Source organism: Nycticebus coucang, chromosome 3 (genome assembly GCF_027406575.1).
Source record: "Nycticebus coucang isolate mNycCou1 chromosome 3, mNycCou1.pri, whole genome shotgun sequence".
NCBI lineage: Eukaryota > Metazoa > Chordata > Mammalia > Primates > Lorisidae > Nycticebus > Nycticebus coucang.
The window spans coordinates 109,481,276-109,506,915 of record NC_069782.1 but is presented as its reverse complement, the minus strand read 5'-3'; the positions used below and the strand labels follow the sequence as shown (position 1 = coordinate 109,506,915).

At 39.5% G+C, this 25,640-nt stretch overlaps 1 protein-coding gene and 1 pseudogene across 1 annotated transcript; one reads left to right on the top strand and one right to left on the bottom strand.

The window, feature by feature from the left end:
• Positions 1 to 1,693: 1,693 nt before the first annotated feature.
• TFAM (transcription factor A, mitochondrial) lies at positions 1,694 to 11,783 on the top strand. The gene is made up of 7 exons (XM_053586336.1): positions 1,694 to 1,919; positions 2,473 to 2,591; positions 4,253 to 4,323; positions 4,734 to 4,883; positions 7,299 to 7,394; positions 10,411 to 10,467; positions 10,972 to 11,783. Exons 1-7 carry the CDS (start codon positions 1,819 to 1,821, stop codon positions 11,113 to 11,115), a joined length of 738 nt encoding a protein of 245 aa, XP_053442311.1. The 5' UTR covers positions 1,694 to 1,818; the 3' UTR covers positions 11,116 to 11,783.
• A 10,966-nt stretch (positions 11,784 to 22,749) lies between these two features.
• LOC128581086 (Y-box-binding protein 1-like) overlaps positions 22,750 to 25,640 on the bottom strand; it is a 52,193-nt pseudogene continuing 49,302 nt past the window's right edge.

Sequence of the window (25,640 nt, the reverse complement as noted above, 5' to 3'; positions counted from 1 at the left end):
GGGAAAGGACGTAGCAAGTCTTCATGTTTTATAAAGTCACTGTGAATGAAAGCATATGTCTTTATTTCAAAGACAGTTTAAGTAGGTAGAATTAAATATTGTCTTTGTAAATACTACCTTTAGAATAAAATTATCATTACAATGTAAATGTAGGAAGATTGGTACCTGATACAAACAGAAATGTTATACATTTGATAAAGTTTTGCAAACTCAGTTGAAAACAACGAAAAGGATTTTTTAAATATATAAAAGAAGTTTAACTTTCTGTCAAACACCGGAAAGAACACAATCATTCTAGAAAAATAGAGGGTAAACAAGTTATTTTAGAGATCACCTTAAATCTAACTTCTATCTTAGCACTGTTGTAATTGTTTACTTCTTGCGTCACTTGAGGGGAAGAGAGAGGACGCAGAAAGTGGAGGGCAGGATGCAGTGTCTTTTATCTCTTTTGAGCTTGGAATCTTGTAAATAGTATTTACTCAGGAAAAAACTGTTTCTTCTATGGGAATGGGAGGTTTGAACAGATGATCTGGAAGGTCCCTTTCAACTGTCTGTGATAAGTGGTGATCATTACCATTTGAAAGAAGCGGGCTAAGTCTTCTGTAGCTGGAAGGGGCCAATATTTTCAAAGATGTAGAAACACAGTAGACTGTCTGCCCGGTAAGAATTTTCTAACGATTAGGGCTATCCACCGAAGAAAGCCTGTATCAAGAGGTGTTTATCTTTGAAACAACTGGTATTTAAAAGCTGGAAGGGTTCTTATTCAGGTCTTCCTAATCTGCACGCCATGGCCTACACAGAAAACGGTATTTCTACACCAGTCAAAAATTGTACAGCACATGAGCGAATATCTCAAGGCGTACTCGTCACGCACTTTGGCTGGGAAAACTCTGATCTAGTCCAACATTTTCATTAACAGAGGAGGAAATCGGATCTTAGAGGATGAGACATTCCTAGATCAAGACGTCAATGTTAACGCGAGGTCTAGAACTGGGGGACGAGAACCAAACTAGATTAGAGCCCGCGTACAACTAACTAGCCACAGTCTCCTCCACTCAAAATAAGCAGGGTTGGAGTGAGACTTGAAGACCGTACAAGAAGATGGGAGAATAGTCTAAATCCCTATTGCTTTAAATGTGGTCCTAAGACGATCAGCATTAGACTTGTTAAAAACGCAGATTCATGGGTCCCACACAGAATTAGGCTCCGCGGCAAGGCCCTGGAACCTGCATTTTTAGGTTTGGGACTCCCCTGCTCTCTCCTCACTAATTCTGACCTCTGAACTCCGGCCTGGGCTTGAATGAAGGGTCTCCGCGGGCACGACAGCTGCACAGCTGTCGCGTGTCGCGGTCGTGACACTGTTACGTACAGCCGTTCCGGCCGTCACGGGCCGACGTCGGCCAGCGCCCAATCTGGGCGAGGCCGCCGCGGTCCCTCCCAGAGCCTCCTGGCCAGGGTGAGGAACCAACTGCCGGGAGGCCACCGGGGGCAAAGACAGCTCAGCAGCGCCCCCTCCAGGCCAGAGCCCATCGCAGGCGAGCCGGCGGTGCTTTCCATTCACTGCCCCGGCTGTCCTCCGCCTCCCGTGCAGTCCCGCCTACCGGGGGACTCACTACAGCGCCTGCGCCAATTCTGCTCTGTCCCGCCCAGTCTACCAACCGGATGTTGACCCATTTCCCATAGTTCTTGGCTAGTGGCGGGCATGATAACAAATCCAGGAGGGTTGCACGCGGGTTCGAGTTGTCATTGTTGGGGTTGTTCTGTTGTGCTTGGAGGCTGCACGATATTGGAGCGCGGTAACTCTTGACTGCCGGTCCGATGGCGCTTCTCCGGAGTATGTGGAGCTTGCTAAGTAACCTGGGGAGGTCCGGAGCGGTGCTGTGCACTGGCTGTGGAAGTCGACTGCGCATACCCTTAAGGTAGGACAGCTCACCTTTGCCTCAGGAGGGGCCCAGGACGTCTGGGGGCGGGACACTAGACGCATTCCTCCACTTTCTGCCCCTCTTAGGAGTTCAGAGCTACCCTGGCCTTTTGATTCAAATGTCTACTTTGCCAGGGGGACGGTGGCTTTGAGATTAGGCCTTACTCCATTAATACCCCGTACCTTTATACTCCTCCACCCTTCTGCTCCCTGCGCTTCCCACCGTCCGGCCTTGGAGTACCGGTTCGCATCCTCAGCGAAATTGCGCCAAGTCTCTAACCATCTTCTAGGTATTAAGGAGGCGGGGCCCAGAAGCTGATATATAGACGCCTTCCTTATCTTTCTGCCCTTTCTAGGAGGTAAGGGCTTTGAGACTTCCGACCTGGAGGCTCTTCCCTCTGGCTAGGACAGGTTTTTAAATAAGTCATTAGCATTTTCGCTGAAGGTATCAGATATATAGCATTTTGACGAAATCTTAGTTGAGATCTGTGTTTAAATACATGTGAATATTGGCAGTTAACTACTTGACATTATTTTTTGTTTATATGTAGTTTTGTGTATATACCAAGATGGTTTTCATCTGACTTGACTAATTATCCAAAGAAACCTATGTCTTCATACCTTCGATTTTCTAAAGAACAGCTACCCATAATTAGAGCTCAGAACCCAGGTAAGGAGTTCGGGGGCTTGTACTCTTCTCTGATGTAATGAAAAGGCCTCTGTGCGGTTGAATCCCAAACTTGGTTTGCACTGCCAAAGCATCTAGTGAATATAGGAACAAACATATATTTTGTTTGATGGTCTGTAAAATAAGAAAGGTAACATCCTATCCCAAGTAGAAAAGCTTTAAATATAAATGAGAGCTAGTGAAAGAACTTTTAGAAGTAGCATGTAGTGTGGAAAACACCCTGGAAGAAGATAAAAAAAGCTGAATTGGAGCCTAGTTTTCTAGTTCCACTGATGAATTATTTTCTCCATTGTTTAGCTGCATCTTCAGCCTCGAAGAATTGTTAATAAAGTTACAGTGAAATAATTTATGTGAAAATGTTATATAAACTGTAAAGCTCTATGCCAATTACTGCTAGTTCCAAGAGATTTTAGCAATAATCCTCTTGAAAAGCCTTTAATTGTTCATTGACACCCTAGAAAGGCTGTAGGGCCTTCATTTGGAGTTAGAGTATGAAGGTAATAGCTAAATTAATATAGCTAGTCCTGGCTTATGATTTCTAAAGTTCCTTTACATGCAGTGCATCACAGGGGTCTTGCGAAAATCAAACGAGCTACAATAAAAATGCTCACATTGTGCGGCGCCTGTGGCTCAAGGAGTAGGGCGCCAGTCCCATATGCCAGAGGTGACGGGTTCAAACCCAGCCCCGGCCAAAAAAAAAAAAAAAAAAAAAATGCTCACATTGTAGGGAAGGAATTAGTTTCAGAGCCATACTTAAGTACCCACTTCTTTTTAAATATAAGAGTTGGGGCTAATGCCACAGCACTCTACCAAGGGTGACAAAGTGAGATTCTGTCTCCAAAAAGAAAAAAAATTAAGAGTTGGGGCTAACAGGTAGTTGGTTGAATCATTTGCACTTAATTATTCTAGTGAAGAAAAGGAAGGAAATGAAGAATAATGGATTGATTTTAGAATAGTTTGTTTCCAAATAGTATTTCTGTAATTGAAATACAAAATATTCTTATGTCAATCAGAACTATATTTTGTTCATTTAGGTTTTATGAACTTAATGATTCCTGAAAGACTTAAGAAATGTTTTGATTTAAATATTGGAAGTAAAGGCTCAGTTCCTGTAGCTCAGTGGTTATGGTGCTGGCCACATACACCAGGGCTGGTGGGTTTGAACCCCGCCTGGGCCTGCCAAACAACAATGACAACTACAACAAAAAATAGCCGGGCGTTGGTGGCAGGTGTCTGTAGTCCCAGTTACTTGGGAGGCTGAGGCAAGAGAATCATTTAAGCCCAAGAGTTTGAGGTTGCTGTGAGCTGTGACGCCACATCACTCTACTGAGGGTGACATAGTGAGACTCTGTCTCAAAAAAAAGTAAAAATCTTGAAGGAATTGACTACCCATTTGCTTAAACTAGTAATATGTTTCTGAGGCTTGTTTTTGGTGGTGTGTGATACATTCCTTAGTCATTAGATAATGGACTTTGATGATGTTGGATAAATTCTTTATCATATTTAAATTAGTTGGATAAAGAGAAATAGAATTATTGTATTGAGTTATATGTGGTATGGATTGTGTTTTCCTAGAAGTCTTTAGAAATTAATCATAAGACACAAAATTGTGACATCTTTTTTCATTTTATTCTTACCTGAAGATGTGAAAAATACAGAACTAATTAAAAAAATCGCCGAGCTATGGAGGAAACTTCCTGATTCAGAGAAAAAAGTAAGCATATAAGTTTTCCACAATGCTGACCAGTTATTCTGCAGTTAGGAACAATTGTCATATCTTTTAAAGGACCACGTGACCCAAAGTTTTTTTTTTTAATATCCTTCATCTGCAAAGGAACTTTATACCTTCTGATCCACATAAATGCTGAGGATATGAATACATGAGGGGGGAAGTATAGAGTTACCACCAACTTGAAAATAGAGGCTAATTGCTAGACTCTCTCCTTGGTTAGGATATATAAGAAAAATACACATTCTTAATCCATTTACATCTCATCCCAGAGCACATTTTCTATGTAGGGATTTAGTCTGAATTCATGCAGTGGTTTTTCTCTGGCAAATGTGCTATGTTGAATTTGCCAGCAACAATTTATTGACTTCTTATTTGGGTTTTTTTATTTATAGATATATGAAGACGCATCCAGGGCAGCCTGGGAGGCATACAAAGAAGAGATAAACAAAATTCAAGAACAGCTAACGCCAACTCAGATTGTATCTTTGGAAAAAGAAATCATGCAAAAACGTTTAAAAAAGAAAGCATTAATAAAAAAAAGAGTGAGTATTATTGTAATACTCTTTTCTTATGGCAAAGAACTGGAATTTATATAATTATAAATATAATTTTCCCTTACATTGATGATAATGTGTAGATATAATATATTCTCCAGTTAGAGAAAAATGGGATAGCTACAGGGACACTTGTGGTTGATTTTGTCTTTGGAATTTGTTGGTACTACTTTTAGATGTATCCAGATATAAGACACACTCTTAGTAGGACTGGCATGAAAGCTGCAGGAACAGAGCTAAGAAGTAGCCAAACCAGGAATAGTAACAATCTTTGCTTCAGGGTCTTGTCTAGAATAATAGACAATTCAATTTAATTAATTTGAATTGTTCTGTAGGTAATGGTGTGTTTGATAATAAATGGTGCTGAATAAACTGCATTAATTATCACATCAGGGAGAAGTACAGTTTAATCAAATAAATGCCTTTGGGATGGAATTCTACCTTTCTTCAAAGAAATTACCATTAAAAACCCTACCCCAGGGCTGGGCATAGTGACTCATGCCTATAGTCCTACCACTCTGGGAGGTGAGGCAGGTAGGTTGCTTAGCTCAGGAGTTTGACAACAGCCTGAGCAAGAGCAACACACTGTCTCTAAAAAATAGCTGACGTCGTAGTGGGTGTCTGGAGTCCCAGCCAGTCAGGAGGCTGAAGCAAGAGGATCTCTTGAGCCCAGGAGTTTGATCTTGCTGTGAGCTATGACATTATGGCACTCTTCCCAGAGGGACAAAGTGAGACTTAAAAAAAGAAAAAACAACCCTATCCCACATGGTTCAAAATTTGTGGTTCTTAGTTTAAAGTATTAATTTGTATAATTAATGCCATTGTTTGAAAGTTTAGACTACATTTTTCTGTCTTTTTTTTTTTGCAGTTTTTGGCCAGGGCTGGGTTTGAACCCGCCACCTCCAGCATATGGGGCAGGCGACCTACTCCTTTGAGCCACAGGCGCCATCCAGACTACATTTTTCTGTAGAACTAGTATTTAAATGTGAGGTAGTCAGCTTTCTAGACCAGTACATGTGCCATTTTTTTTTTTTTCAGTACATATACTATTGAAAAGCAGTCATCAAATTTGAAGCTGTTTCTTTGAAAAAGTAGATTTCATTGTTCAATGTGAGGTGCCAAGGCACCTTTCCCTGACCTTGATATTTTAAGCTGATACTCTGGAGCTGCTGATTCAATCAGTAAAAGAGCCAGAAGAGGTACTGAGAATGAGAAATAATGTGAGGATGGTATTTGGAAAGGTGTTTGCTAAAGTATATTCTCTCTCTTTTAGTCTCTCTTCCTCCTTAAAGTACCCCGCCTATGTTAAGAATGGAGAGGAACAGAAGTGAGGATTGGGTAGACACAAGGTGTTACCTTTCCATTCTTAATCTCCTTTTGGGATTGTTTTTCCCATTAAGATTCCTAGTACCTACTACCCTGTTCCCCCGAAAATAAGACATCTTCCGAAAATAAGACCTACTTACAGGAAGGATAAGACGTCCCCTGAAAATAAGACCTAGTGCATCTTTGGGAGCACACCTTAAAATAAGACACTGTCTTATTTTCAGGGAAACAGGGTAGTTCAGAAATGTGGGGACGAGAAGTTACAGGTGACACACCTAGGAGAGAAATCCCTAGCAGTGGCTCTGAAAACACAGGGAGACATAGTTAAGTTGTAAAGTGCCTGGAATCTGCAGTAGTTTCAATATTAAGTGACTGAGAGATTCAGGAAGAGAAAAGTGATCTCTAGATGTCAGTCGTCAGAGCCCTACTTTTACTTAGGAATAAAAGTTGGATTTATTATTGATTATAATCAAATTGCCTTTAAGAGCAAGTACTATTTACCATCCAAATTCGGAAACTAAATAGGATATTTCTTTCTCTCTCACTTTATGAACTCAGGAACTAAATGGATTTAGATAATAGGGGATACTTGTATTCTTTTCCATAGGTTCTTCTTCTCTTTTGGTACCTAGTAAAAAGAATTTAACACATCTATTGAGCTTTAAAGGTTGAGACATATGGGGAAAGGAAATCAGAGATTATTAAACAGTTCAATGTTTATGAGTTGTGGTAGAGGCATGTAAAGAATGATTTGGCCAAAGGATGGTAGTGTACTGAAAGGATGAAACTGGAATTATTTTAGCTTTTAAAAAGGTTTTGTACAAACATACTTAGTTTTTCATGGAGACCATGAAAATAATAGTGAAAGAAATGTTTGTATATGGGAAATAACTCATGAAGTCTAAAACTTTCAATACTTAGTGCTATCGAGATATAATAATCACATACTTTATATAACAATTGTAACATTCACTTCGAGGAACATTCTGTAACGCATAGCAAATAAAGTTTCTATAGTTAAGATTAAGTCTCACTGAGGTTCAAAGTGTAGCTGACCTTTCTATTTTTGTTGTTTAGGAGTTAACAATACTTGGAAAACCAAAAAGACCTCGCACAGCTTATAACATTTTTGTATCTGAATGCTTCCAAGATGCAAGGGATGATTCATCACAGGTAAAACAAGGCTGCATTTTGTTGACTTTAATTTAAAAAATGTTTAGGCAGGGAATTCTAGGTTGCCACATGTCACGTGAAGGAAATTAGTGAATTAAACACATTAAACTCTTTTTTTTTTTTTTTGGCCGGGGCTGGGTTTGAACCCACCACCTCCGGCATATGGGACAAGCGCCCTACTCCTTGAGCCACAGGCGCCACCCCACATTAAACTCTTTTAATGAGACCTTCTTTATTGAATCTCTTTAAAGAAAAATCCTTCTTACCACGTATAATTAGAATGTGTAGTTACCAGTACAGACATACACTGCCAACTTTCTTAAATTTAAAAAACATTTTTTGCCCAATGTGGTGGCATGTAGCTTTTAGCCACTCAGGAGACTGAAGTGGGAGGATCAGGACAACATAAGACCCCATCTCTTAAAAAAAAAAAAACAAAGAAGGGTGGTGGCTCAAGGAGTAGGGTGCCGGCTCCATATACCAGAGGTGGTGGGTTCAAACACAGCCAGGGCCAAAAAAAAAAAAACAACCCAAAGAAACCACATAACATTTTCAAATCTATAGGGCTGTTAAAGTTCTCTGGAGAGATTTCTGCTATACAATCACTGGGAAGAATGAAAGTAGAGCTACAGTATTTTCTACTGGGGAATTGAATGTAACCTATTGCTTTATATTATATTATTAAAATATATTATTATATTAATAAAATTTGGTTATTAATAAAATTTGGGTTATTATGTCCACAGAAATGTGTTGTATCTGAGAATGTCATCATATGAATGTATCAAAAAAATTATCAATCATTCCTTTTTTATCTTCTTAGAAGTTCCAAATGGGCAATTGTGATTTTCCTTGTGTAATAGGACATGGTAAAAGAAGTGCATGTTAAGATCCATAACCCTTGTTAATCTGAGTTGAAGTTTTCGGCACTATGCCTCCTTGGAGTTATTTAGATCTGTCTTAAGTTTACAAATCCTATTTAACAGATGATTAAATAACGTATATATGTGACATAGTTGTTTCCTCTAACTACATATTTTCCCTGAGTTGTCTATCTTGGAATTTTAAATTCAGTTTCTATGGCTCTAAATTATTGAAATGCAAGGTTATTTATTTTTTTATCTGGAATTTGCTCATTTACTAACTTACCTTGAATTTTTTTATTAACTTATTTTTGAGGCAGTCTCACTCTGTTGCCCTGGTGCCCTGGCATCAACCTAGCTTATAGTAACCTCAACTCCTGAATTCAAGTGATCCTCCTACCTCTGCCTCCAGAACAGCCTGGCTACTTTTTCTGTTTTTAATAGAGATGGGGTCTCGCTTTGCCCAGGCTTGTCTCAAATTCCTGAGCTGAAATGATCCTCCCTCCATAAACCTCACAAAGTGCTAGGATTACAGGCATGAACCACTGTGCCTGCCAAGATACTCTTTCTGTTTCAGTCTGAAGCCTTTCTTGGTTCCAGTTTGGCTGTTGCCTTCCACACCTGTTTTATGGCTAGCACCCTAGGATCAGCCTTCATTATTATCCTTGTGATGCTTTCACCTCTGTTGTCTTTCTTGGTTACTGTGACTCTGCTATATCATCCTTCCCAGTAATGGTGCAAAGTAGAAAAAAAATTTTTTTTTTTTTTATTGTTGGGTATTCATTGAAGGTACAATAAACCAGGTTACACTGATTGCATTTGTTAGGTAAAGTCCCTCTTGCAATTGTGTCTTGCCCCCAAAAGGTGTGGCACACACCAAGGCCCCACCCCCTCCCTCCTTCCCTCTCTCTGCTCTTCCTTTCCCCACCCCTCCCTCCTCCTTTCTCTCTCTGCTCTCCCCTTCCTCCACCCCCACCGTGACCTTAATTGTCATTAATTGTCCTCATATCAAAATTAAGTACATAGGATTCATGTTAGGAGAATAATTTTTTGATTTTTGTGTGTTTGAAATGTCTTTATTCTCACATTTGTTTGTTAGACTGCACATAAAATTCTAGATTGGAGATAATATTTCTTCAAAATTTAAAAAAGTATTAATGCTTCTCTTCTAGCTTATTGTAGTGCTTTTGAGAAGTATAAAACCATTTTGATTGTTGGTCCTTTGAGTGCAATCTGGCTTCTTTTTTCTCTCCCTACTTCTTATTTTTTTGTTCTAACTCTTTAGCACTCCTGTTATTTGTATATGGATCTTCTGAGCTGGTCCCTGAATTTTCTTCTCTTTTCCTTACTATTTTCCTGTAGTTTTCTTTGCTTTTTCTTTCTGGGATACTGTATACATTTTAACTTAATCACTCTGATTGTAGCCTGGTACCATTGCCCTAAACTATACTAGTTTTCACAGAATGATGCTATTTTACTCTCTGGAGAAGATAAATATCCTAAAATCTGCTGTGGTGAGGATTTAACCTCTTTTTAAACAATACTCAGTCAATTCCGTGTTTAACCTTAGCTTCACCACTGTTCCACACATGTCTGGTGCAGCCAATTCCTGTGAGGTGCAGGAATTCTACATTGCAAATCAAGTTGCTTTTAGGTTTTTCCCCCATGTCAGCTTAGAAATTAGCTTTCTTGGGTCAGATGAATCAGTTACCACTTCACCATCCTCTCTTTATTTTTTTTTAAATATTGCATTGCTAGTGCCCTCTCATATTGCATTTGTTTGTGTGAGTTTATAGATTTTGTTAATTCTTTTAGTAGGGTTTTAGGAGGGAACAAAAGTAAGCATCTTTCTATCCTTTTACTTTTATAGTTGATGAACCTAACCTGATTTTTACCAGGTCATTTTAAAGTTAATTTATGACAGAATATACATTATACCTTAATATTTCTGAATCAAAAAAGGTAAGTGCCTTCTTTCAGTTCATTTTTGTATATTTTAACACTTTAATAGTTTTTGTTTAGAAAGAAAAGATGTTAGGACTTGGTCAGGCTTTGCCTGTAATTCTTGATATCTGATTTTTTGTTATTGGAATGAAATTTCTTTAATTACTAAAGTCCCTGTGTCTGCTACTTAAACATACATTGTTTTATAGGCAAAGCTGAAGACTATAAATGAAGCCTGGAAAAATATGTCTAGTTCTCAAAAGCAAGTAAGTATTATGGTTTTTGTCTTAAGTGTTCATTTAGGTATTTGTGAGAGAATATATTAGGGTAAAGCTTGATTCATAGGAAAGCAGCCTTCTATTACTAATTGTATCATTTGAGTGTTTTAAAATTACTTTAATATTATTAGAACCAGTTTGGCTTTTTTCTCTTGGTAGTTTTTGACTGCTTATAAAATTGGCATTTAAAATGTCACTCATAAGCCTACAGTGCCCACTTACTGTATTTAGTGTCAATCCCTTTCTGTTTCTGGCTCCTTCCCACAGCCCAAGATCTGAACTTGTAACAACTTCATTACAAGAGATAACAAATCTTTATCGCTTAACCTTTTTCTCATGCTGCTTTTATCTCACAAAAAATTCTTTCTCCAGTCCCTCTCTATGTATGTAGAATGGGGATGTAATTGCTAAAGTAAATGTAATTAGGAGGCATTCCAGAAATTAATTACCCTTTTCTAAATAAATGACTTTATTGATTTTACTTTTTCTCAGGTATATTTTCAGTTTGCTAAAGATGATAAAATTCGTTATGAAAATGAAATGAAATCTTGGGAAGAACAAATGATTGAAGTTGGACGGAATGATCTTATACGTCGCAGAATAAAACTTCCAAAAGATGTCATCAAGGAGAACTAAAGTAGAAGATTGTGTTCATGATGGATAGGCACAAAACAATTAGGTCTCAATACCTGAAGCTACTGTAAAATTAGAAAGGATAAAGTTGGTAAACATTTTATATTCAATTCTTTTTTCTTTAGTCCATGGACTTGCGCTGGTTTAATACATTTTGTATTTAGCTTGCTTTGGAAAACCTAAACATAAAAGTTTATGCAAAATTTATTTTGTGTTTAGAAATTACTGAGAATCAAAATAATCCATGCAAATGTAGAAGTGAATTGTTTTACCTTTGATAAAGGTCTATCAGACTGTGAAGTTATTCTATCAGACTGAAGAGTATTCTTGTTTCCTTATGTTATGGAGGCAGAAGTTTCCATTTCAAAATTGTCACAAATTGTAGGAGCCACAGTGTTCTATGATGTATTTATGCGATTTTAAAAAAGCAGCCAGAACACTTTGAAATAAATTTCAGTTCTTAGGTATAATTCATATTATGCTCAAGAGTTGATGGTTGTACACAGAAGTGATTGCTGGTTTCAGTTGCAACTTTTTATAAAAGGAACCTAGATTTATAAACTTTTTCTTCTGGTTGTCTTTTTCCTAAAGTAAAAACTAAAGAATTATGTACCAAATCTATGCATATTGTTTTATATTGCATAGAATAAAAATTTTAATCTTTAATTTTACATGTTTCTGAATTATATGTATTAAAGGTGACATTCATCTTACAGCTTCTTTCCTTTTTAAAATAAGGAATTATATTTTTTCAAGAATTATTTTCTCTTTCTCATGTGATGAGTATATTTATCCAAAAAGAAAACTAGTGTGGTATACATTTTAAAAGGAGAAATCTAAACTCCAAAGTCTCTAGAATTGGAAACATTTTGCGTAACATATAACAGCCTACAAAAGAAATAGCCAACTACAGTTTGTGAACCAAATCTAGCCTACTGCCTGCTTTTTATGGCCTATGAGCTAAAAATTTTGTCTATAATTTTAAATGGTTTTTTAAAAGAAATGACTTATATGATACATAAAAATGAGGGTGAATAGTTAGGTCCATAAAGGGTTAATGGAACATAGTCATGCTCAGTCTTATTGTTTATGGCTATGCTACAGTGACAGAGTAGCTGCTACAGATACTGCATGTAGCCTGCAAAGCCTAAAATATCTATTATTGAGTTCTTTACCGAAAAAGTTTGTCCACCCATTGTCTCTGTAGTATAGCGTAGTGTGGCTGATGTTCCAGTGTATTGATGGTATTGGAACAATTTTTTCATTTGTTGCAAATGTTCTTTTTTATTTGTGTGTTTTTTTTTTTTAGACACAGTCATGCTTCGTTGCCAGGCTATAGTGCCGTGATGTCATTTTAGCTCACAGCAACCTCAAACTCTTGGGATTAAGCAAACCTCCTGCCTCAGCCTCCTGAGTAGCTGAGACTACAGGCACATAGCACAACACCTGGCTAATTTTTCTATTTTAGTACAGTCTTGCTCTTGTGAATGCTGATCTCACACTCCTGAGCTCAAGCAATCCACCTGCGTTGGCCTCCTAGAGTGCTGGGATTATAGGTGTGAGTCATTGCACTTGGCCTACAGATGTTCTCTCTTTTGTTTTTTTTTTCTCGAGACAGAGCCTCAAGTCCTCACCCTCGGTAGAGTGCTGTGGTATCACAGCTCACAGCAACCTCCACCTCCTGGGCTCAAGCAGTTCTCCTGCCTCTGCGTATCAAGTAGGTGGGACCACAGGCACCTGCCACAATGCCTGGCTATTTTTTTTTTTTTTTTTTTTTTTTTTTTTTTTGGTTACAACCGTCGTTGTTTGCAGGCCCGGGCTGGATTCGAACCCACCAGCTCTGGTGTATGTGGCTGACACCTTAGCCACTTGAGCCACAGGCACTGAGCCTGCAGATGTTCTTGTTTTAGAATCATTCCCTTATCTCAAGAGGAAAAAGGTCTTGACTATCCAGGGATCCTCAAACTTTTTAAACAGGGGGCCAGTTCACTGTCCCTCAGACCGTTGGAGGGCCCGACTATAGTTTAAAAAAAAAAACTATGAACAAATTCCTGTGCACACTGCACATATCTTATTTTGAAGTAAAAAAACAAAACAGGAACAAATACAATCACACCACCTCATGTGGCCCGCGGGCCATAGTTTGAGGACCCCTGAAAGCTAAACAAATTGTTGCTACTCAGTGTTAGTAAGGAGAATAATCTTTAGTCTCAAAATACGTTGCAAGACAATGAAAGAGATCTATAAAGGGTGGAGTAAGATTCTTTTAAAATTATTTGCTATGGCTTAGTAAAATGTGCCTTTTCCAAGCTAGCAATATTATTGCTTATTTTTGTGTGTCATTGCAAGACTGTCAGCTTGAATTAGAGCAATGGACATATGTTCGTAAATTTCTTGTTAAACTTGGCAAGAGTGGAAGTGAAATCAGGGACCTGTTAGTCCAAGTTTATAGAGATAATGCCATGAAGAATATGATAGCATACAAATGGATGAAACATTTTTATGAGGGGAGAAAACATCACTGATACAGAGACATCAGCGAGGACAGTAACAAGCAGAAATGATGAAACATTGTAAAAATTTGAATTGTGTGTCAAAATCATCAGCTGACTGTGAGAAACAGACCAGACCAACTAATCTTCAATAGAGAAACAGGAAAATCTTAACTGAAAATTCTGGCCAACAACCCATGGCTCTTTCGTCATAACAACGTACTAGCTCACACCCACTGTCCGAGAGGGTGCTTACCCAGTAAATAAATAACTGTATTGGAGCACCCTCCCTATTTATCTGATCTGGCCCCCAATGACGTTTTTCTTTACCCAAAGATAAAGAAAATATTGAAGACATTTTGAGGACACTCAGGACATAAACAGTAATACAAGAAAGCTTTGATGGCTGTTCCAGAAAAAGAGTTCTAAAATTGCACTAGGTAGGTGCTAGCATCAGTGTATAGCTTCCTGAGGGGAGTACTTTGAAGGTGATTGTAACAATAGGTATGTAGCACTTTTTCTGGGATGAGTTTGTGAACTTAATTGTCAGATTCCATATATTGGGAAGGTCAGTGTTTAATGGGTTCTCAGGTACTTACACTTTAATAAGGGGAAGGTATAAAACTGTAGAAAGTTCTAGAGCAAAACACTTTTATGGTAATATCAAATGGCATTTAGTTTTCTTTGTTTCTAAAAGAATGTCATCGTTGTTGGGCATTTTCAGCTACTCAGGAAGCTGAGATGGGAGGACTGCTTAAGCCCAGGTGTTCCAGACCATCCTGGGTATATAGGCATATAGTGAGACCCAGTCTCAAGAAAAAGGGAAAAAAAGGGGGGATGTTAATATTTTAAATAATAGGATGATCTGGTTTCCAAGCTTTAATAATTAACGTCGGTGGGCAGCACCTGTAGCTCAAAGGAGTAGGGCACCGGCCCCATATACTGAAAATAACACCCCATATACTCAGAGTGGCGGGCTAAAACCTGGCCCCAGCCAAACTGCAACAATCAAAAAAAAAAAAAAAAAAAATAGCCGAGCATTGTAGCAGGCTCCTTTAGTCCCAGCTACTTGAGAAGCTGAGGCAAGATAATCGGGTAAGCCCAGGAGTTAGAGGTTGCTGTGAGCAGTGTGATGCCACGGCATTCTACCGAGAGAGATAAAGTGAGACTGTTTTTAAAGAAAAAAAAATAATAATTAACGTTGGTAGACATGGAAGACTGCCATACCATATGCCAAATGCCATTCAGCTATACCAACATACACTCAAAATACACTTTATTTATTACAAATAAAGAATAAGAACTTAACATCAGTAATCAGTAACCTCTCATATAAAGCCCCTTTTTTATAGACACGTCTTAATTTGACCCAACAAAGTAGCTGCTGTAAGAGGTAGATGAGTGTTGGAGGGAAAGATGCTGAAGAAATGAAAGAAAGCATGGTTTATGCTGTCATGAAAAGTCATAAAGAGGTTCTGTACTTTTCATTCATTGGAGTGCCAATGTTAGGGGTTTTTTTTTGCAGTTTTTGGCTGGGGCCAGGTTTGAGACCGCCACCCCTTGGTATATGGGGCCGGCACCCTACTCCTTGAGCCACAGGTGCTGCCCCCAATGTTAGGTTTTTAAAAAATAATTTGATGAAGAGACAGAGGGTTGTATGTTTATTTACTTCCTGCTGTTTACTTACCTAAAGAATACTATGTACAAATTCAGCCTTTTTAATTATATAATTTTGCTATTGCTTTTGGATAGCTTCTTTTGAGGGAATAACTTTTTTTTAAAGAGGCATACGTTATTTTTTCCTAGTTGCTCTGAATGTGTATATTTAGATTTCTGTAGTATGATATTGCCGTACTACAAGTGGATTTAAAGTAATTGAACATTTTACTGATTTCCCTGACATTTACTGTACCTAAAATTTGTCACCACCAAGTTGTGCTGAATCAGCAGAAAGTTTGTTGGGTTTTTTTGTTTGTTTGTTTTTTTGAGACAGAGCTTCAAGCTGTCACCCTGGGTAGAGTGCTATGGCATCACAGCTCACAGTAACCTCCAACTCCTGGGCTTAAGCAATTCTCTTATCTCAGCCTCCCAAGTAGCTGGGACTATAGGTGCCCACCACAAGGACTGGCTATTTTTTTGTTGTAGTTGTCATTGTTGTTTGGCAGGCCGGGGCTGGATTCAAACTCGCCAGCGCTGGTGTATGTGGTAGCTGTTTGAGCTACAGGTGCCAAGCCAGCAGAAGTGATAATATCCATTATTTCTCTTAATTTTACCAACATTTACTATAAGAATATTCTCTCCCTCTTTCCTCCCTTTACAGCCACTCTTCTCCTTTCTTCGTAGCACCAAACTGTCACAGACAAGTATGAAAATTTGCATAGCCTATGTTGTGTGTTTTGAATCACCCTAACATCATTCAAATAAATCACCCTTATGTAATGGTTTCTGATTGAAACCATCTACGTGTAAGAAAATGTCTTACATCTACGTGTAAGAATATGTCTTAATATTTTTTCTGTATTAATTTAAAATTATCCCATTTTGTCACTCCCCCACACACATGATAGAGGAAGAGAAAAGGGAATACCTAGTCATGACACAGTGACCTTTATTATATAAGCTGCCAACTACTCTTTTTCACAAGGGCAGATTTGGTTATATCCACACTAGAAATTTTGTTTGTTAAATATCGGATAGGATTAAGTGATGAGAGTAAGAGTCCAAATTTGATTCTTTTCACTGATGAATTTTTGAAGTATTGCTGATCATCCTGCTCATTTCTGGATTGTTCTCCTCAGTCACCAGTCAGAACAGGTGATCAGTAGTTGTGTAACTAAGGTGAAGAGGAGTTTTACTGGCACTGGAAGCTTAACAGATACCAATAGTTTTTCTAAGCCTGAATTTATACCCTGATTATAAGGCAATATTTACAGGAGTATAATGGAGAATCATTAAAAAAATAGACATGTTCTCTTAATTTTGACAATAGCATCTGAGATTATGGAAATTTCACATCAAATATTAATTGGAGAGAAATAACTCAGATCTCAGAACCATCTCCTCACACTCAGTTTTTACTTTTGTAGAGCTGTTACTTGCCATTTATAATAAGAGCCTGAATGACAGTGGATGATGAGACGTATGACAATCCTTAGCCAACTATTACTATTGACAGTGTTGTCTTGGATTCATAAAGAAAAGATTCCTCTTTTTTTATGGGAAACGGAAATCGATTGCTGATTCTATGTGTTGAGTGGCGATAATAAAATGCACATGAACAGAATGATTAGAACTAGTTATTCCATGCTCTTTTAAAAACAAAGGATGAAAAATCCAAGATTTGAAAATGATGAAACATCCCCCTTCCCTTTTCTGCTTTCAAATTGTATCAAGGTGACTAAAATGCAAAAGAAAAGTAGACAAACAGCAACACTAGAAAACAAGTAACTGCTATCAATAGAGCAGCAATGTCTAGGCATTCTGGGAGGGCAGGTAGGGATTGACACGTGTTTGTTGCTGCCAATGTGAACATATCACATAAGGGAAGCGAAGCAGAAACAGGGAGATCTCACCAATTCTACACAGCAAAGGTTAGTAATGGGAACAAAGATTAGCCCTGAGGTGACTGAAGGCAGGGTGGCTGGCACCTATTGTTTCAACTGCTTGGGAGGCTGAGGCAGGAGGATTGCTTGAGCATAGGAGTTTGAGAGCATTGTGGGCAACATACTGAGACTCTTCTCAAAAAAACTAAGAAAAAAGAAAGAGAAACACTTCAGATGGTTTCTAAACCCTAAATGGGGAGGGCAGTGCATGGGGCAAGAAAGAGGTAGGTATGAATAGGGTTTACTTGTTTCTCCCCAGTTAGTGTTTTGTTTAAACTGAATTATGGGCTTTTTTTTGGATCTAGGGGTTATGATTCTCAACCCTTGTTCAATAGACTCTTGAGCTTTTAAACATGCAGATGCCTGGCCAGAATCTTGAGGATGAAACCAGCCTATTTATTTATTAAATCATAACTGTGTACATTAATGCATTATGGGGTACAATGTGTTGATTTTATATACAATTTGAAAAGACAGAGGAAATAGCACAAAGGCCTTATGTGTGAATGGAGGTAATTAGGGTGATTTAAGAGGAGTTTAAGTTGAATCTACAGGAGTTAATAATTGATAGGAAGATAAGGTAGAAGACGACAAAAGATTATTCTCAGGTTTCTTTGGGCAGCAAAGATGGGCAAATATTAGGTTAGGAGATGAATTCCTTCAACTTGATCTTTCTCTGCCTACATGTGTGGATTTCTGACCTTTCTAGGCTTTCATATCCAGGGCTCAAGAGGCACAATAAGGCCAAAATTTAGAATGCAGACATATACATAGAAATAGGTTGACACTAGCCAGGCACAGTGGCTCATGCCTATAATCCTAGCACCCTGGGAGGTTGGGGCAGGCTGATTTAAGCTCAGGAGTTTGAGACCAGCCTGAGCAAGAGCAAGACCCTGCCTCTACTAAGAATAGAAAAAATAATAGCGGTGCATTGTGGTGGGTGCCTGTAGTCCCAACTACTCAGGAGGCTAAGGCAGGAGGATCACCCAGACCCAGGCGTTTAAGATTGCTGTGAGGTAGGCTGTCACCATAACACTCTAGCCTAGACAACAGAAGTCTCAAAAAAAAACCTGTTGAAACTGGGGGGTTAATACAGTTACTACACTAGGCAGAGCCAAGGGTCATTTGTACAGAAGCAAACATAACAAGTTTTGTACATCCAAAAAAATCCAAGCATACATTGTAGATCAATGCTACTGTGGTCCAAAGAGTTCAACATCAGTTCTATAAACGAGGATATAGAACCTGAGAGGTCAATGTAGGCAGAAGTTAGGCTGCAGTATCCAAAATCAGGTTTCCAACTGGCAGCAAATGTGAAAGAGGACTTTGTTGGGGGGACTGGGATCAGATACCAGAAGCAGGAGAGTAGAGTAAACAACATCCATCTGGAGTTAATCAAAACCAGTCTTGATTAAATGAAGTTAAAATAAGAATTATCTGCAAATCATGTAAAATGTAAGTTCCTGTGTCTCACTCAGCAAGTCAATAAGTTCAAGTGATTCTGCCACAAAGGGAATATGGATCATAATTTAAGAAACAGTAATGAAACTATTGAGAAGACCAATTTAATGATGAATCAGCAGGCTACTAGGAAATACATCTTCTGTTTAGATCTATGATAAATCTTAATGTATGAATGGATTGAGGTTATCTCCCAGAATTAGAGCCATACTAGATAGATAGGTCTTTGGCCAGTTCTATCTGATCGTCTTCTAAATCGGTGATTCTTGACCTGAAGGGAGTTGAGGGAAGAGGAACAGACAAATTTGCCCCTTAGAACATTTGGCATTATCCTGAGAATCATGATTCCATGACTAGGACACTGCTGGCATCTAGTGGGTAGAGGACAAGGAAACTGCTGGACATAAAATGCACAACCTCAAACTTCTGGGTTTGAGCAATCCTGTCTCAGTGTTGCAAGTAGCTGGGACCACAGGCACACCCACGATGCCCAGCTAATTTTCTATTTTTTGTAGTCACTGGGTCTCTCTTGCTCAGACTGGTCTCAAACTCCCGGACTCAAGGGAGGCTTCCCTTGGATCCCCCAGAGTGCTAGGATTACAGGAGTGAGCCACTGTGCACGCCACTGTGCCTTGCCCCTTACATTATAAAAATATAATGTAATATATTTTTGTGCTTGGATATTGTTTACTTATTACCTTATCATAATTCTCTGGAGCAAAAAATATATATAAATTTATACTGAACTGTTAGAATTTCCTTTAAGTACTCAAAATTCCTGTATTATGTGATGATTGCAATTAGGATTAGAATATAGTTGATAAAAGCAACATGTGTTTTCATTGGGGGGGGCAAGAACCAAATTTCTACTAATAGGTGAAAGAATAAACTACACACGACGTGTTTATATAATTGAATCCTCAGCAATAAAAGCTGAAATATATACATCAGCATGGATATATTCAAAAGCATCGTGCTGAAAGAAGCCAGATACAGAAGAGGGCATATTGTGTGATTCCGTTTATATTAAAGTATTAGGGAATGCGAGCCCATCTTTAGTGACAGGAAGCAGACTGGTAGTTTCCTGGACTGGGGATGAAGAGAGGGACACACTGCAAAGGGTTAGAAGGAAACTTTTGGGGATGACAAAGAGCGTGGTGGCAAGTTCAGGTGTAATCATTTATCAAAATTCATTGACTTGTACAGTTTAAATTAGTGTATCCTACTGTACGTATTTTACACTTCAGTAAAGTTGATAATGTTTCAGGTTTTTATAAATATTAGATAAAAAGCAAAATTTTATTAGAAATATGCAGAAAAATAAATTTTTTCTCAAAGGAGTAAAAGTGTGTTACTCATTTTTGAACCAAAGCGATTTAGGGCTGCTCTAGATTCATTCTCTGTCCCCAAATTTGACTTTCTTATTCTTCTACTCCTAACTTTCATCTACCCCGCCACTATTTCTCACCATGTACCCACTTCCAGGCTTTACTTTGGCTTTTTTCTTCCTGCAATTCTCTTGCTCCAGGTATCCGTTCCTCACTTCTTTCTCAAACGTCATCTGTTCGGAGGCTCACTCTGAATACTCTCTAACATGGCAACCTCAACTTCTATCTTCACACCCACTCTTCCACCTTTTCTGCCCTGCTCTTCTTTTGCTTTATTCCATAGACCTTGATACAAACTATGTAATTTACCCATTGTGCTTATTATTTATTGCTAAAAGGATGTACACTCCAGGGGGCAGAGGTCTTTGTTTTGTTTTCTATTGTACCTTCACACCTTTAGTCTACATACTCAGCACTCAGTAAACATTGAATAAAAAAAGAATGAAAGTGGATTTAAAATTGAAGACTTTTCACCTCAGTATAAATGTGGATCAGTAAGGTCTCTCCTTAAACATTTTTAATTTCGGTGACTTCTAGGTGACTTCTGAAAGAAAAACAAAATACCTTCAGTTCAAAGAGGCTGATTCAGTGTTTTTGAGACAAAGCTATAATATAATTAATACAATAAACTTATAAACACTGTGGAATTCAGAAGCACTCCGGATAGATAGTTGATGAGCTAACTTCAGTGATAATGCATGGGTTCTGTAAAGGGATGAGGCAGGATTCTGCAAAGCCGAGCACTTGCTCTTCTTTCTTGAGATGAGAACATATTAGGAGGAAAAGTAAGTTCAAGGAAATTAAATTTAGGATGACTGTACAGATTATGTTGAATTTACCAACCAAAAGTATAGTATCATTGCGTGGGGAACACAATTCTAACAGCTTCTAAATAGATGGTTCTTCAAATAAACTGACTGTGAAGCCCTGCAAGAAACAGTGGAAGCAGCAGGGTGGGGGGAGTCTGTCAGCTATCCTCTTCTCACTGGCCTTCTATCATATCTCACCTCCTTCCCTGTACCGCAGCAGAGCTTTGTGACTTCCATCACATAACTGAAACCCCGTTTGTCAGTACCCTTATCATTTCCAAATCAGAGGAATGTCAACTTTTGCTGCAAAAATGGCATAGCTTAAGTAGATTTGTTGGGTTTAGTTAAGTAGTCAAACCCAACAAATGGTGACAATGAGTCGAACTGAGAAGCAACTATTCCAGTTGTGGATTTATTGTTAGCATGTAAGCAACCTACTGAATTCTAGAATAGATTAAGTAGATAGTCTGTGGGAGGACCAATCCAATGGCCTAGTTAAGGACAAAATAAAGGTACAGTGTGCAGTGTTCAGAGGGATGGTGACACTTAAAAGACAAGTAGAAGCAACAGTGAAGTGGCTAGGGTAGACAAACACCCAGGAGAGGGTTTCTAGGACAGGGGTATGGCAAGACATCAAGAAAGGTGCAGGCAAGGGCCCCAGTTCCAGCAAGGACTGTCAAGGCAATAGGCAGTTGTGGGAACTAACCTAGAGCAGTGAGATATATTGCACTCTCTTCTGAGAGCTCTAGGGAGGCCATGGGATATTCAGATTTTGAGGTCTTGGATTTAGGGGAACATGAAAACATTAGTATGGGGAGATTTCAATTCAAAATAGATTTTAATTAAGGTCGGAAATCCCACTTCAAAAGCAATATTGAGAGTCACCACAGTGTAGTGATAACAGTACCTACCTTACAGTTCTGTTGTCAAGCCTTTAGAACAGTACTATAACAGAGAACGGCCGGAGGAAAAAAAGGGTAATGTTTTCTGTCTCTTCAAAAACCCTTTATCCCCTCCCCCCTTTTTAAATTATTTAAGACCTTTATTAACAGGTGCTTGCAGTTTGTTGACTTTTTTGAAAAAATCAAGTTGTAAACTTTTATTACAAATTAAAAATGAAGTTCTTAAAAATCTCAACTTGGGCTCGGCACCTGTGGCTCAAGCAGCTAAGGCACCAGCCACATACACCTGAGCTGGCGGGTTCAAATCCAGCCTGGGCCCGCCAAACAACAATGACTGCTGAAACCAAAAAATAGCCAGGCCTTGTGGCAGGTGCCTGTAGTCCCAGCTACTTGGGAGGCGGAGACAGGAGACTTGCTTGAGCCTAGGAGTTGGAGGTTGCTGTGAGCTGTGACACTACAGCACTCTACCCAGGGTGACAGCTTGAGACTCTGTCTCAAAAAAAAAAAAAAAAAAATCTCAACTTGACCGGATATGAAACAATTTAAAAACCTTTAAAGAAGTACTGCAAAAAACCAGGCTTAAAAAAAAAAACACGTTTGTTATTACCAAAAAAGACATCTTCAGGTAAAAATAATAAAAACCCCCAAGCCACAAAGATAAAGCAGATAGTTCTAGTTATCTGGTCAACCGGCAAAGAGCAAGCACTTACCGTCTTCAGGTCCAATCTTTTGTTCATTTCTTATTGCTGGGATTTCATATTAGTTTCTTCTTGTTGGATGACTAAACCGATGATGGTAGAGATGGTGAGCAGCACTGACTCAGCCCTGCCCTGCTCAGCGGGGAGCCACCAATTCTCAGCTGGTGGATAGGCTGCTTTTGTCTCTCTGCCATCTTGTGGTTTAGGGTTTTCTGGGCATGGGGGTTGATAATTGAAGGTGCGACGGTACCGACATTGAGGCTGCTGACCTTGGGTCTCATCTCCCTAATTCTCTTTATCCTCTTCACTGCTGTCCTCCCTGGGCTGTCTTTGGCAAGCAGGGCCCTGAGGAATCCTGGTCTATAACCCCATACATACTCTGTCCTACTGGTCTACCTGGGTTCTGCCTGCACCCGGGTTCTTCCTGCACAGGAGGGTTAGAACACTGTGGTCGCCATCCATTGGGTCTCCGCAAGTAGGAAAGGTGGGAACCTTCGCCTGCGGTGGGACCGTGTTGTTGGGCCTGGGCTTCAGCAGCGCTCTCCATCTCTGGGCCTGGCCTTCAGCAGCGCTGTCCATCCCCGGGCCTGGCCTGCAGCAGCACACTCTCATCCGTCGTCTTTTCCAGCTCTCACTATTCTGGTAATTCCGCTGAGAATTGTGTGGAGGCCCCCTGCGAAGTGGAGAGCGCCTATAATGGTTATGGTCTGCTGTGAATTTACTGCCTTGAACTGGAACTCCACCAGGGCCTGTAACATTTGCTGCCTCCGCATCTGTTTTTCCTTCAACAACTTCAAACTCCACAGTCTCTCCGTCTTCTGCACTGTGAAGGTACTTCCCCTGGTTATCCTTCTTTATGGCAGTCTGGTGTACAAATACATCTTCCTTGGTGTCATTCCTGTTGATGAAACCATATCCGTTACGGATATGGTTGTGTAGCAGCCTGCATAGCCTATGACTAGGAGGAGTGAGAGTTATAAGAAATACCCGAATAGCTCAATAATGGATCACCTTGGTGAAAAGGGCATGGAGAGGGATTTAGTTGTCCTAACACGCAAGAGAGCTCGTGAGATGAGAGCAGTGGTGAATTGGCAGTCTCCACGCCTGTGCTGTGGAGAGGCAGGAGCTCAGCCTTATATTAGGCTGCAGGAGAAGGCAGTGGGGAGCATGCGCATTCTATCTCGGACCCGCTTACTCTGTCTCCTCTCCTGCCTGCAGAACGCCAGCACGGTGTCTCTGCTGAAGATTACCAAGCTCTGCTAAAGACTAAGATCTGTCTTTCTAAGAAGACTGCTTTACTCTCTCTAAGACACACTCTCTCTCTTTCTCTCCTGCTGAAGTAGATAGCCCTCAGTCACCTAAGAGAAATTGTTCCTGAGCAACTTAGCCTCCACCTCAGGAAGCTAGTTAAGCCGACGGAGACCTGGCCAGTCCTGGGCCCTGACAACATTGAACCATTTTACTGTTGCCCAAACCTTTGAGATGACTGAAGTCCCCGCGGGCAGGCGCCTCCGAGGTGAGGCTGCTGGGCCACGGCTCCCTGCCGGCTGCCTGTGGTCCTGAGCTTGGTGTGGGCAGCGCCGAGGGCGGGCGGCGGCTGGGTCTCGGCCTGGAGGCTCAGGTGATGGTGACTGGGGCCCCAGTGCCGCAGCTGGGCTCCTCCCCAATGTGTGATGGTAACTGGGCTGGCGGCAGTGGGGTTGCTCGGGCTCTCTGGGGTCCCCTTTACCCTTTTTGAGAAAGCCTACATCCCTGCCTCAGGCCCGTGGTTAGGACGGGCAGCGAATGTCTTTTGTTCTTTGTGCTACTACAGGATATAGCGCAAGGGAATCCTCTGGGCAGAGGCCACAAGATCCTTACGGGATTAATCTGGGAAGAGGTCACAGATTGTTTTAGTTGAAGATGGGATTATGGGATTAATCAGAACCTTTAAAAGCTCTGTGCTTCTGTTCAGAAGCAGAAATTTGGATTTTGAGACAATAGTCTGACATTTTCTTCCTTTGCCGGGTGCTGGCAAAATAATAAATTTATCTTTCCTCTCAGGCCCCTTATCTCCATTCTTCTGATGTGACCTTTGGGAGAAGTGTCCAGCTTTCAGTAACACTGAACATCCCATCTTCAACTAAGGAAAAGTGTCTTATAATAGAAGAAACATTTGTGAAATTCTTATCCATTTAGTATGTAGCAAAGGTTACATTGTACTTTCCTGAATATAGTATAAATTTAGGAAATTTCGTGAATAATCAGACCTTTCAAAATTGTAAATGAAACTGTGAATATTGATGGTTTGAAAAATGTTATTACAAACTTTATGATAAATGATAAATATTGGCATAGGAAAAAAGTATAGACTAGCACATGTATTTTCACTTCTATTTTATCTGAATCTAGAATTAACAAAAAAACAAAAATCTAAAAATAACAAGTAAATATAGAAATGGCAAAAGACAACTAATACTGAAATAAAGTACAAGAAAAGAAATAATAACTGACGATGAAACTACAATACTCACATATCATGCACGTGAACTACTGAATATACAATGCATAGAATGGTCATATAAGGGAATACTTATTTCATACTGCTTTCTGGGAAGAAAGGTGTCATTATATAAACATTAATAGAATTAAACAAAACATCCCTTAAATCCACCTTTCCATCTGTGATCTGGGTTATCAACAATTATTATACTTCTGTTGTCATTTCACTATGATGATTAGAAGATAATATAGATTTCCTCATGCTCAGGAGGGCCAAAATATAAATATTTGTGGAAGGGCCTCTTCCATGAACAAATTGTCAGTAGTCACATTTCAGGTTCTTTTGAGCATGATGTTGCAGCCAAATGGCATGACGGGGTTTCCCTGTCATATCTTGTGGAGCAGACTTGGACTCAGTGAAGAGGCTTCAGCTCACCTCAGATGCTAGCTCTGTGATCATTATCACACTGTTTCTCAAGGACTGGTCCAAGATCTGCATCAGAATCACCTGGTGTGCTTGTTAACCCACCACTTTCAGTTCCAAATCCCAGACCTTCTGAGTCATAATCCCTAAAAATAGATCCCTTAAATCTTCATTTTCAGCAAATAACCGATAATTCTTATGTCCAGTACAATTTAAAATCTATTGAGAGAGAGAGACACACACACACACAGAGAGAGAATGAATACTTCTT

Bases quoted from the DNA above. Each gene is read 5' to 3' on its own strand.
- TFAM (XM_053586336.1), top strand. From the start codon at position 1,819: ATGGCGCTTCTCCGGAGTATGTGGAGCTTGCTAAGTAACCTGGGGAGG. The intron at 2,592-4,252 runs GTAAGGAGTTCG...TCTTACCTGAAG, and splicing joins AATTAGAGCTCAGAACCCAG to ATGTGAAAAATACAGAACTA. The intron at 7,395-10,410 runs GTAAAACAAGGC...ATTGTTTTATAG, and splicing joins CAAGGGATGATTCATCACAG to GCAAAGCTGAAGACTATAAA.